Source organism: Engraulis encrasicolus, chromosome 16 (genome assembly GCF_034702125.1).
Source record: "Engraulis encrasicolus isolate BLACKSEA-1 chromosome 16, IST_EnEncr_1.0, whole genome shotgun sequence".
In the NCBI taxonomy this organism is placed as follows: Eukaryota; Metazoa; Chordata; class Actinopteri; order Clupeiformes; family Engraulidae; genus Engraulis; species Engraulis encrasicolus.
Window position 1 is genome coordinate 1,734,313 of NC_085872.1, and position 13,258 is coordinate 1,747,570.

At 42.6% G+C, this 13,258-nt stretch overlaps 1 protein-coding gene across 2 annotated transcripts in view; it reads right to left on the reverse strand.

Annotated features, from left to right (window-relative positions):
* lrba (LPS-responsive vesicle trafficking, beach and anchor containing) overlaps nucleotides 1-13,258 on the reverse strand; it is a 211,804-nt gene that overhangs the window by 21,630 nt on the left and 176,916 nt on the right. For both annotated transcript variants that reach the window (XM_063218225.1, XM_063218224.1), the window contains exons 48-51: nucleotides 10,291-10,380; nucleotides 5,835-6,012; nucleotides 4,677-4,742; nucleotides 2,084-2,239 (exon numbers count right to left, since the gene is read on the reverse strand). In XM_063218225.1, the coding sequence (XP_063074295.1) occupies nucleotides 2,084-2,239; nucleotides 4,677-4,742; nucleotides 5,835-6,012; nucleotides 10,291-10,380 (490 nt within the window). The remainder of the gene's footprint in view (nucleotides 1-2,083; nucleotides 2,240-4,676; nucleotides 4,743-5,834; nucleotides 6,013-10,290; nucleotides 10,381-13,258) is intronic.

A 13,258-nucleotide genomic window follows, 5' to 3' on the forward strand; every position in this document is an offset into this window, starting at 1 on the left:
ACTATTACCATGTGTCACAAGTTCATAGCATAGAATTATTTAAATAATAGATAAGTAAGGGTACAGTTAATAGTTAAGTAGCTATTAGGTCATACTTAACTAAGGACCTTAATTAACACTTACTTAATGCAAAAGTAAGGCATATCTAATGATTAAATAATACCGAATTATTGTTGTCTATAGATTGCGTACCCATCATGCACTGCTCTTCTTGGAGCTAATATTCTCAAACATTAACCTAATTATCACAAAGGAATGGTTTAGTTTCGCTTCAAAACTGTTACTCTTCATAATGTTCTGCATTTATTGTAGGGTTTTTACCATTAACACTAATAAGTGGTTTATGAAAAAAATACATCTCATCACACCACCATCATTGAGAAGTGTACGTCCAATCCTTGCTGTATATAATGGCTCCTGTTGCCACTATTACATTGATTTGAACGAGTGAAAACTAGATGTCACAGTGGATTAATTACTTAACTATTAGGTATGCTCAGCCAACTCTATTATAAGGGTCCCAAACACCAATATGTATCGATTAATTAACCATTAGTTATCCGCAGCCAACTCTAATATAAGGGTCCCAAACAATATCTATCTATTAATTAAACCATAGTTATCCTCAGCCAACTCTAATATAAGGGTCCCAAAACCCAATATTTATGTATTATGTAACCATTAGTTATGCCTTGCTTTTGTATTAAGTAAGTGTTAATTTTGGTCCTCAGTTAAGTATGACCTGATAGCTACTTAACTATTAACTGTGCCCTTACTTATCTATTAGTTAAATAATAATATGCTATTAACTTGTAACACAAGGTAATAGTTATCTAATAGTTAAGTAACTGCTTACCAATGTTCATTAATAACAATTAATATGTGTCTAATGTGGCATTAAGTAATGATTATTAACCCTTACTTAAGTATTAGGTTGTAGCTACTTTACTGTTAATTATGGCCCCTTATTTGGAAGTGTTACCTACCAGTGTCCAAACAAATTGACAAATTGAGGAGAAATGAGTAAACTTACAGGAGCTTCAGTGATGGTTAAGTATTCAGTAGAGCTAAAGGTTTGAAAAGGGGTCCTAAGTAATGACAATTACCTTGTGCATACCTGATTTTATTGTCTTTTAAAAAAAATCTGACGGTGGTGACTAATATGCTGGACACACTTTGAGCAATCAGAAAATAGTAGTAAATATTGCTTTACACGCACTATGTGCATATCTGCAGAACCACTTCAATATGGACTTTCACATCATGGTGATATCATTCAATAATATCAGTGATTTTTACATTTTAAGTCAATTGAAATGATGATGTCTGTCCTTGGGACAGCTGTTTTTACAGGGTGTGGGCAGGTTTATAGCCATGAAAAGTAATAAAATTACACTTAAATATTTAAAACGACTGTACATTTGTGTAACAGACCCCTGGGTCTTTACCTGGATTCATTTTGTTCATGAAAATGTAGTTTAATTCAACAGAATTGGCAGTTTATTGCTGATACATGTTTTAGCCGCTTTCTCAAGAATCAGTGCTGTATTGTGTTGAATGTGCAGTGCTTGTGTCTGAGCAGAGAGTTAGCTGGATGGAGTGGGTCATCAATGATTCTCTCTGCTCTCGTCTACTGCGCTGCACATACATAGAGTCCATAGAGGGAAGTGTTGTGCATAATCCTCTCTGCAGTCTTGATTATTCTTTGCAGAGTCTTCCTTTCAGCCTGTGTGGTGTTGCCATACCAGACAGTGATGCCAGTGGTGAGGATGCTCTCTACTAGTCCTCTAGGCCTGGGTGAGATACATTTAGCATACAGCCTCAAATACCTTTTCTTTCCACACACCTATTTCTCCATTAGCCTCTTGTCGCAACTTGGTCTTTCCGACCTTCTCAGAATGAGATCCATACTCTCTGAAATTGAATTGTGTGAGCCCCATGTATAGGTGTGGATGTTTGTGTATCTGTGCACGCACTTGCGAAATGGAGCTGTCTCACATGTGTGGGACTCATTTATGACCCTATGCCCTTCACACCCCCCCACCCCAGCCCACCCCACCCCACCCCAGGTCGCCTTAGTTACCTGAGTCAGTGGAGTAGACGCGGAAGCTCTTGTCCCAGAAGCCACAAAGCAGGATGAAGCGGTTGTCAGCAGTAATTGTGAAGCATTGGGAATGCACCTGGATGCTCTGATCCAGTAGGTCTGTGATCTGCCTGCGATGCATCCCTACATTACTGGCTGATGGTACAAAATAACAGAGAGAGAGAGAGGGGGGGGGAGAGGGTTTTGTTTCTGCCAGATACAATAGCTAAACAAATACAAGAAACAACAGGCAAAACAGATACAGGGTCAATGATTGCCTTGAGCCATTGTAGAGGAAATCCATGTTTACAAAACAAATTCATTGTGAAACATAAGAAATATATAATAAAATAGTGAGAACTGAAGTGGAACCATACAAACAAACATGGATAAGTGATGGGTTGGGTGGGTTGTAGCACAAAAAAACACCAGGATAAAGCCACAGACAAGGAGAGGAAGTAGGGACAGAGGAGAAGACAAAATGGACCTGAAGTCACAAATGGGGGAGGGGTGGACAGTGCAAGGGAAAGGCTGAGCTAGAACAGCTTTCAATTGAAAAAAAAGAGAGAATGTCATGAATTTTACTCCCACTTCTCTTGAACACTGAGACAGACGTTAAACCCTTACAACAAAAATTACGAGGTTGCTGGTGGTGGGCATTTATGATTTTCACATAGGCATGATTTGTGGCTAAGCACATAAACTACCCTGACGACGTCAGAGTGCTTCCTCACAGCCTCAGACTCACATGTGCAGACTCCTGTTCACACCAGCACTGGAGCCGGAGGAGCAAGAGTTCTCAATGTGAGCAATGCCTGAGCTGTAAATAAAGGCTTAAGCCCCTTTAACTGCTGGGTCTAAGAAGTTGTTGGGAGGTGCTCTGAAAGAGAGACACTGAGTGAAGTAGAGACTGAGAGCAGAGAGCGGAAGGAGATAAATGGAGAGGAAAGAAAGATGGGGAAAGTGACATGCTTGAAAATGGGATGAAACATGAAACAAGAAATAAGACAACATTAAACTCCTCTGAACACACACACCCACACACACAGACAGTCAGTGAGACAGACCTACATACCGACAGACAGACACACACGCTCATATACACACACAGTCCAAAAACATACAGAAACAGGTGTGGGGCCCAGAGACATCGATGACACACACCAGCAGCCTATTCCATCCAAACACAAGCACACTTACACGAGTGCATGCACGCACAGACACACACAGACACACACACACAGACACACACACAGACACACACACAGACACACACAGACACACGCACAGGAACACCAAGCTGTCCTAGCAGTCAGTTAGAATTTACTGTGTTTAAAGTTAGCCTACCATGGAATGTAGGCTGTATAAATACAGAGATGACACTTTTTCAGGGGGAAAAAAAGAAAAATTGCACACGTATACAAAGAGGATCTGTCATGTTCCTCACGAAGAACCAGAGATCAGGCATGGAACAGAATGGAACAGAAACCTGTCATCTACACAGTAACAGCCTAGCAGGAATACAAATAAAAACACAGGAATATTACCCTCAAGCATTAACCCTGGAGACAAATTAGCATTTCATTTAAATAGCAGGTCTTACATTCTGACAATATTTTCCAGCCTTCCCTCTTATCTCCTCCCATTCTGTCTCCATTACACCTCCCCATTTGTAGGGCTCAGAGATGGCCTTTCTCTCCTTTTTTCACTCGTTTACGAGTACATGAAAACCCAATCAATTCTTTCCAACGTGCACCACTTAGAACCCAGATTATTGATTGGCGAGGAGCATGTCCACACCTGCTGACAGCATGTCATTACACACTCCTCAAATCCTCATTAGGGCCAGTCAATAACACCCACACATCTGTGGCCGGCCATCCTCAACCACCATGCACTGCAGTACACCGCATCCTCAAGGCCACACAACAAAACCAGGGTGAGACACATGTGTAGAAGTTGTCCATCTAAGTCCAGGACCAACTGAATTTAAGTGTATCGGCACAAACAATGATGTATATTTTTTATGCATACTATAGTTGTTACACTAACTCTATATTACCCTAATTGGACTGCACCGTACATTGACAACAGAACCCTATAATAATGTGTAGGTACATAATGTTACATGGGCATGTAGACATTACATATACAATGTTAAACTGCACATAATCAAATATATCTTTCTTTGCATTGTTCTGGTCTTTCCATCAACAAGTCAGAGGAAAGGGAGGAGTAACACGAGACCCCATATTGTCAAGACAGCCAGCAGTGAGCTTGGACATCGGAAATTATTACACCCTTCATATTCATCCCTCTGGAACAACGACTATTCAGTAAGTCATATTAAAGAGAGGGAGGTCGAGACGAGGAATAAAAAACGTGGGGGGGAGAGAATGGGAGAGAAGCACGAAGAGAGAGGAAGGCAAGGAAAGGAGAAATGATGAAATACAGGGCGAGCCACAGCTCATTGCTTTCCAATTTGAATGCAAATGTCTTGTGCCGTAGTGGCAAGTGTGCCTGGCAGTTTAGGTGAAAAACTGCGATCCCCACCCAGAGCTGTCGTCACAGCAATGACAGACACACAACTGACCTATCAAAGGGTCGATCTCCACCGGTAGTTGGTACTGCTGATCTTGAACAGAAGAGCCTTGATGACCTATGAAGATATATTAGAGAAACAGAAAGAAGAGGAGAGTATGTGAATAATGTGATTAATCGTCATGGTGCTTCTTTAGAAGGGGGCTCTGCTTATTTATGAACGATGCTAAAAAGACATTTCCTGTGTGGCTCAAATATCTAAATGCATTCATGCTTTGCCTGATGGCGACCCACGGGACATCCTACAGTACCTGCCAACCGCAGCAAATACTGCTCAGACACATGGGCCACATACTGCTCTAGATATAAACAGTAGTATCTTGGAAATAAATGTACAAAATATATGAATCATACATATATATGACCCAGGTGTGTGTGTGTGTGTGTGTGTGTGTGTGTGTGTGTGTGTGTGTGTGTGTGTGTGTGTGTGTGTGTGTGTGTGTGTGTGTGTGTGTGTGTGTGTGTGTGTGTGTGTGTGTGTGTGTGTGTGTGTGTGTGTGTGTGTGCGTATGTATGTACAACCACCTCATAAAACCAACCCTGAAAAACCTACACAGCCAGACAACTTCAAGCCACAAATACAAAATACATATTTTTTTACTGCCTTGATGCCACCTTTAGTTCTCCCCCTCCTCTGCTGGATAGTGTGGATGGCTTCAACATGCAGATGGATTGACATGAACTAAATACAGAGGAGCGGGAGTCTGGTCCCTGATTGATGCGGGTGGACAGGAACCCTAATGCTGACCAGTGGAAGTGTCACATTTTATTCGGAGGCTGTGGGCTGATAACTGTTGGTGCGCTTCAGACAAGACAAGAGCATGTTCCCAGGACAGCCGACAGGCATGCTCTACACACACCACACAATCACAAACGGCTGAACTCATGGTACATAACTCTTCATTCACTTGTTTCACACATTTCAGTGTTTATTGCTACTTTTGAGACTGAGCCTGGCTCAAAGCAGCACAAACATAAAAGGGAGAGTGGTCAAGTCATCCAATAGTAGAAAATAAAACTTTCAGGTTGATCAATTTAGAGCGTTCGTGATATCTAAATACAGGCAGAAGGTGAAGGGTTTTATGTTCAATTTTCTGATATGGTGATGTGGCACAATACTTTTTTCCTTTCCATGTGCTCCGATGCTCACCAGTGAGGCCGTGCCACTTGTTGACAGAGAAGAGGCGGTTAGCAGTAACCGTGATGATAGCCGGGCTTGCTAGGCCAGGTTGGGTGTTGGCCGCGACATGGGTGACTGGAGAATTGGAAGGGAACTTGAGCACCATGATGACGTCTTGCTGCATCTGCTCGGTGAACATCAGTGGAGTCTGCAGGAGGAGAAACTGTTGAGACCAATGGCCAGGAGGGACAGAGGGGGACAAGCAACGTGCATACAATACCAGGAGGGGGAGGGAGGGAAGATGGAGGAAACATGAACAGAAAAGCAAGTTATGAAGCCAGAAGAAAGGAGCGAAAGCAAAGTCTACGTCAAAAGGAGCGTGAACTAGTGCTAGTACTAGACAACTTTGATAGCACCACTGCCATGCAATGATCATCAAGAGCATGGAAACACAGAGAGCCGTCCAGACTGAAAAATGAAAAAAAGAGCAACAGGAACAGAGAAGAACTAACTTGAGCTTTAAAAAAAACATAATTGCAGTCCCAAAGTCAGTCAACCATCAAGTGCACTTCCCCACGCGATGCTGTTTGACAAAAAGATCTCTCACAACAGGAGGATTAGGAAGGAACAGCAGTGGATAATCACCGACTGGCCTCACATAGCAAAGTGGGTGGGATGAGAAAGACATCAGGGGTCTAGATTAGTGTGTGGTGAATTTGGTTGCAGATATGACCAAATTTCTCAATGGGGTCGCGAAAACAGTGGGACGCAATCTATGCCTGTGGTTCAACAACTGCACTTTAACATACAAAAAGCACATTCCACCATATGCAAATTCTTACTATCTTGATATGTGCGTGTGTGTGGTTTGGCATGTTCTATATACATGGCTTCTACATTTTTGCTTTCCCCTGACTGCGCGAAACTAACTGAGCACAACTCAACCTCTGCCGTTGGTCAAAAAATTAGCTCACATGGTTGGCTGCCAGTGTCTTGCCCCTCCTCACAATATTGTGTTTACAAACACAGCGAACCCATGTATACTATTTCTATATCATGGATGTCTACAGAGTTATATATCCATCTAGTCCTGTAGTGGTCATGACCTCCACTTTCTGAGTTTGTGTGTGTGTGTGTGTGTGTGTGTGTGTGTGTGTGTGTGTGTGTGCGTGTGCGTGTGCGTGCGTGCGTGTGCGCGTGTCCGTGTGCCTACAGTATGTTTAATGTCAAGAGCACATACAACCAAATCCTCAAGTCTGACAGCCCCATAGTGCTTTTGACAAAGTCATTACAGTGAAAGAAAGACAGAGGAAAACGAAAGAACGAGTGAAAGGACTACATAGAGGTCAACCAGGTGAGAGAGACACAAATGCTGAAAAGAAGATAAGGAATCGCAAGCAGATGTAGGGAAACGTTACAAAGTTACAGGGACAAAACAGGAGTCAAAAAAGTGGGGTCATAGAGATTATGAGACCATCTTTAAGACTGCTTTGTGTTTACCAAATCAACAAATGAACACTTGATAAGTTCTCACTTCTAATTCTGAAAATAAGAATTTATGTGTTCAAGTGTCTTTATGTGTTCATCTATGGCCCAAAATGTCATGAAGCCTCATTAGAACGTAAGCCATGAAGAGCAACATATAAAGTGCAATGTTTTTGTTGTCATCCTAACTTATGTGAACTTATCTGAACTAATGTGATATGAGCATTGACATATTATTCCACTGCAACGCATTTTAAAGAGCTGGGAATATGGAAACAAACGTATGCAGGGTGTTCATTTGATTTTACACACATAGAAAGCCTTCTAGACTGCACAGAAGTATACATCTGATAAAATTGTTACTCTGGCATATCAACTACTTTCAAATTAGATTTATAAAAAGGGGCAGTTATTAATATCTGCCTAGATCCTTATCTGCCTAGTCTATCAGTAGAAGAGGGCACCCGAGACAAAATAATTTAATGGAAAAAACTCTTAATGCAAACTATGATGCGGACACACAAAAATGCATAAGTAATAGTAGTAATAATAGTATTCATAAGAGCTACTTATAAAAACGTACACAGTATATAGAAAAAATGGTGCGCCGTGAAGGCATTCATCTTGTGTCACGCATGCTGTCTTTCCAATGGGTCTCATAAGGTCTCCCAGTGTGCTGAGTTAGGGCAGGCCTTGCAGTAGCTCCCCGTCTTCAGACAGAAACCTTCTGGCCTTCTGGGGTTTGCTTTTCATCTGGCTGCACCTCTTATCTCTGCCAGCAGCATCCTGCTTTACCGTTTCTGCACAGGGGGGACGTGTTTCCCAACATGGCTACAGCTAACTCAGAAAAACAATAGGACATGTATATGTCCCCGGTTCTCTGAATGAGATGAGGGAGCCATCTCTGCGGGAAGGGACGTGTTTCCCAACATGGCTACAGCTAGCTCAGAAAAACTCTAATTGCAGCAAACCAAGAGACGCCAAAACGCGGATCTTCATAGCAAATGTATACGGTGAGTTGGCTCTATTGTCATTTGAAGGATAAGAGAGGGAGGATTTTCCACTGTGGCACATTGTAAGAAAAAAAAAAACCGGTCATCTCCATCTCCTCATACCCATTGACTCATAAATAACACTACTGTAGGGTCATTTCACGTGAAATCAGACACTTTGGGACCCGACCGATAGTGGTGTGGATCGGCACTGCCCTCACGATCCGATTCGATCACGATTCGGGAGGTAGTAGATCCGATTCGATTCGATTCTATTAGATCCAATCCGATTCGATTCAATTCTACAATGCATTGCAATGCATTACATTTCTACTGAACGCAAAGCAAATGTTCAGCCATGATGAGGATATACAAGTAGTCAGATACTGAGCAACAATTTATTGGCTGTTTTCTGTATCAGTCTGTATCAGTCTTGCAATGTTTTGAAGTGTTTTTATTTAATTTAACATTCATTTGCTCCCGAAATATCCATGGAAGTAATTGAAACTTAAAAAAATAGCCGGATTGATTCTGGAACTTGCCGGATCTGGATCTGGATCGTCCATGCCCCGGATCGATTCGGATCGCCGAATCGATCATTGTTGACACCACTACCGACCGACACAGATCTCAATCATACTTGGTGTCCTTTTTAGTAGCAAGGTAGCACCCCAGAACTGCATTTGTGTGAGTCTGACACCAATATTAAGGGAGAAACAGATTAGGAAAGGTTTACATATGAGGGTAGGACACTATACATTCAGTCTTGATTATATCAGTTAGTTTAAGTCACAAAAAGATGTCAGCAATTTTTTTAGCATTTATCCCTATGGACTCCATTCTCCAATTTGACTCCACGGCTCTATTTCCACTTGCCCGCATTCGCCAACTAGTGGCAGCTAGGTGGAACTGTGGCTACAATGGGCACAGATGGGAGAGCAATTATAACGAATACAATACTTGGCTTGGCATGAAAAGGTTGGTGTCTCAGCAACATTACTTACAAAATTAGGAGACTATTGACCAAACTCTTCTACTGAACTGAACGCCACGTTTCTTCCATTTCATTGTCAACATGCCGGCCGTTTAGTATGTGCAGTGTCCATCGTTCAAGCAGTGCGTTTTTCATCATTGTTAGGGATCATCCGGGCGCTTTTAATGCTCTGACTCAACCGAAATTAAGTGTGAGCGCCCTACGCACTGAAACATAGTGCTTGAAGTGCACAAGCGCATGATTGGAGACATAGCGACAGAGAGCGGTTGGAAGTAAAGGAGAAAGGTAAAACTCAATCATTTAACTGAAGGGGAGGCAGGGGCGCCGTCAGGAATTTTGGGCCCTATGAAAGATTTTAATTTTGGGCCTACACCACCGCATTTCGGATGCTGTTCGATTCAACGCCTCACACGTTGCCAGATTGGACCACACCATTTCGCAAGAGCTCAGGGGGAAGGGTAAATGACAATATAATAAAGAGCTGACGAAAACGTTATGGAAATCAGCAGTTGTGTGTTTAATAAGCTTATTTCCAATTACTAGGCCTATAAAAANAAGCAAGAATATATTATTAATATTTTATTATCCCATCCGCGGGCCGAGGACCGTGTTGCGTTGGGCCGGGCCGTTAGAATCAGTACCACCTTTCCCCCCCTGGCGGCGCCCCTGAGGGGAGGTGTAAAATGAACTTATTTCCAGAAATGGTTTAGTATCGCTTTCAAAAAAGTGCTCGACCCAAAGGCAAAGCAAAAGAGACAAACAATGGGCAATTTGAGCATAAAAGTGTGTGTGTGTGTGTGTAAAAAGTGTGTGTGTGTGTGTGTGTGTGTGTGTGTGTGTGTGTGTGTGTGTGTGTGTGTGTGTGTGTGTGTGTGTGTGTGTGTGTGTGTGTGTGTGTGTGTGTGTGTGTGTAAAAAGTGTAGGTGTGTGTGTGTGTAAAAAGTGTGTGTGTGTGTGTGTGTGTGTGTGTGTGTGTGTGTGTGTGTGTGTGTGTGTTGTTACACATACAACTCACCACTTGCATGGCTGAGCTTCTAGGAGGGTGTGGCTCAATAAGCAGTTGACATGGTGTCTGTCCAAAACTCCGGATCTGAGATTCAACCGCCTGGATGACAATTTAACAAGAGAAAAGAAGAAGGGAAGAGAAAAAAGAGAAGGGGTTAGGATGGCACTGACGGCACATCAGCATAAAAGTCACTTAAGAGCACGGCTCTGAAGGTGTGGACAATGTACTCCGAATACATATGTATGCATGTATGTGCATACGTGTGTGTATGTATGTATTGTACAGTATACGTGTATGTACAGTATGTCACAGGAGTGAGTACACCCCTCACATTTTTGCAGATTTGTAAGTATATCTTCATAGAACAACATTAAAGAAATTTCACTTCGACACAATGATTAGTGACCTGTTAACATATAAATAACCGTTTAAATTTCTTGTTCGCTCACAAAAAAAAATTAAAAATACAGCCATTAACGTTCGACAAAGTGAGTACACCCCAGATTTAAATCCTGTAGAGAATGTTTGAGAGGGGGCCGTGCTGGCCCAACCGTTTCAAAATGAAAAGGGATTAAAAGGGAGGCCATCGATGTCTGTTTCAACCTTGCCTTACATTGAACTTTTACATTTTGAGTCTGCACCTGGCTAAAATGGATGGGTGTGAGATTAGATTAGATTAGATTATACTTTATTATCATGCAAGCATGAAAATTGCCTTTGGTCTCACAGGGTAAAAAACAGACAGACAGACAGACACAAATAGACAGAAAACACACATACAAATGCTGCATCCACCCCCCCTCCAACCACCCCTCCCAGCACACACATCATATGCAAGTCAGGCATTAGTTCAAAATATCTCTAGCTTTTCCATAGCTTATTGACTATGGAAATTGCATTTGGAATAAAAGAATGTTTATAAATGTTCTTCTTAGCAATGAATGATCTGTAGCGCCTCCCTGAGGGCAGCAGTTCAAACTCAGAGTGAAGAGGATGGATGGGGTCATCTAAAATGTTCGTTGTTTATTTGAATGAAATCCTATGGAGAGTATCATGATCTGCTTCAGTAGTCACAGTGCATGTTGACATGCATGTTTCTTTAGGTGACATTCAGATTTCCAATGTTGACAGCATTCACGCATCCCCAAACCATGTCAGTGCCACTACCATGCTTGACGATACACTTTAAAAAAAAAACAAAAAAAACTCTCGTTTACCACCACACATGCTTAACACCATACAGTATAAAGCTAATTTGTTTATCTTGGTCTCAAGAGAGATGAACACACCAAGGATATGGATCACTGGAACCATGTCATGTGGTCTGATGAGACCAAGACAAACAAATATGCTTTAGATGGTGTTAAGTATGTGAGGTGGTAAACAGGCACATATCACTAAGGCCATTAAACTACACAAGATCAACAACGCCGGAGGACCAGGCAGAATACCTCCTGAGGTTTGGAAAGAGGCGGAGAAGCTATTCTTGAAGAAGGAGAAGCAGACTATGGCAGGAGGAGAATACCCCTCTGGGCAGCACCGTACACCATCATCAAAAAAAGCACAGAAAGTAGACCTGATCGTAACCCTGACAATCATAATGGAACAGTCTGCCGAAATCATCTCACAACTGCATGCTATCTTTAGAGATCATAAGAACTTAGCCTAAAAGCTGATTGTGTGTGGGAGAGAGAGAGAGAGAGAGAGAGAGAGAGAGAGAGAGAGAGAGAGAGAGAGAGAGAGAGAGAGAGAGAGAGAGAGAGAGAGAGAGTGTGTGTTTGTGTGCGCGTGAGTGTGCATGCTCTCTCTTTTAGATGGAAGGTTGTGTCCCTGGATTTTTGGAGCCGGTTTGCTTTAGCTGATGCAGGGGCACATCTTCAGCAGGCGCCCAACCCATCATCATTAAATCCTGTGCAGACTTTTACAGGGGCCAGCAGGAGAGGACTTTCAGTGGTGTAGCATAAACCAGGCTAACCCTAAAATGATGGGGCCAATCTCTGAAGGTGCTGGACCGTGTCTGATGAGCTCTCCCTATATTCCACACATTTACATGATGGAATCCTACCCCCCTCTCCCAGCATCCATTGTGCTGATTTACTCCCGGCCTTGACAAGGCAATTTGGATGTACAACAAGCTGTGACTAAATATTCTTATTTACCATAATGGGGTGCCTTGCGTATCTGAGGGAAGGTGAAGCGTGACTGTAAGAGGCTAAATTAAGGTCAGTTTGGGGCTGGGTGCTGGCGCATGTGCAGATGAAAGTCAGGGCCTCTGCTTTCAAAACATGAGGGACAACCCTCTTTAATAGAGGGGGGACATAAGATGGTAATCATTAGTCATTAATATGTAATTATAGTGAGTGCTGATTGTGTTTTCCCACCTCCCTCAGACTCAGACAAAGCATGTGCATGCACACCTGCACACTCACAGCAGCACCAGTAAATCTTTTTGGTGCAGCTACAGTACAATCAGGCACGAATGTCTGTAGTGTCAGTACTGCCCGAATGTCAGTCTCTTAGTCATCTGGTTCAGTATGACAGAAAGCAGCAATGTGGTGGCCAGGTCCAGCCCTGATATATAACTACCACTATCACACTCTGATATACTGACAGGCCTTGCCTTGCCTTGCCTTGACAAGAGGAAGAGACCAATGTTGACTGTTATATTGGGAGCATTGACTATGATGATCAGGACACGATAATCTTGTTAATATTTCAGAGCTTTGGGGGCGCTGTGGCGGAATGCGCTAAGCCCCCCACATTTGGGCTTGCATGCCCATGGGGACCCCGGTTTGAGTCCGGCCGGGGTCATTTCCCAATCCTCCCCCATCTCTCTCTCCCACTCACTTCCTGTCATCATCTCATACTGTCCTGTCAATAAAGGTATAAAAGCCCCTAAAAATATATGTTTTTGAAATATAATAATTCGGAGCTTTAGCATCATCTAGATTTGATGAAGAAAATCTTGGGTTCCTGA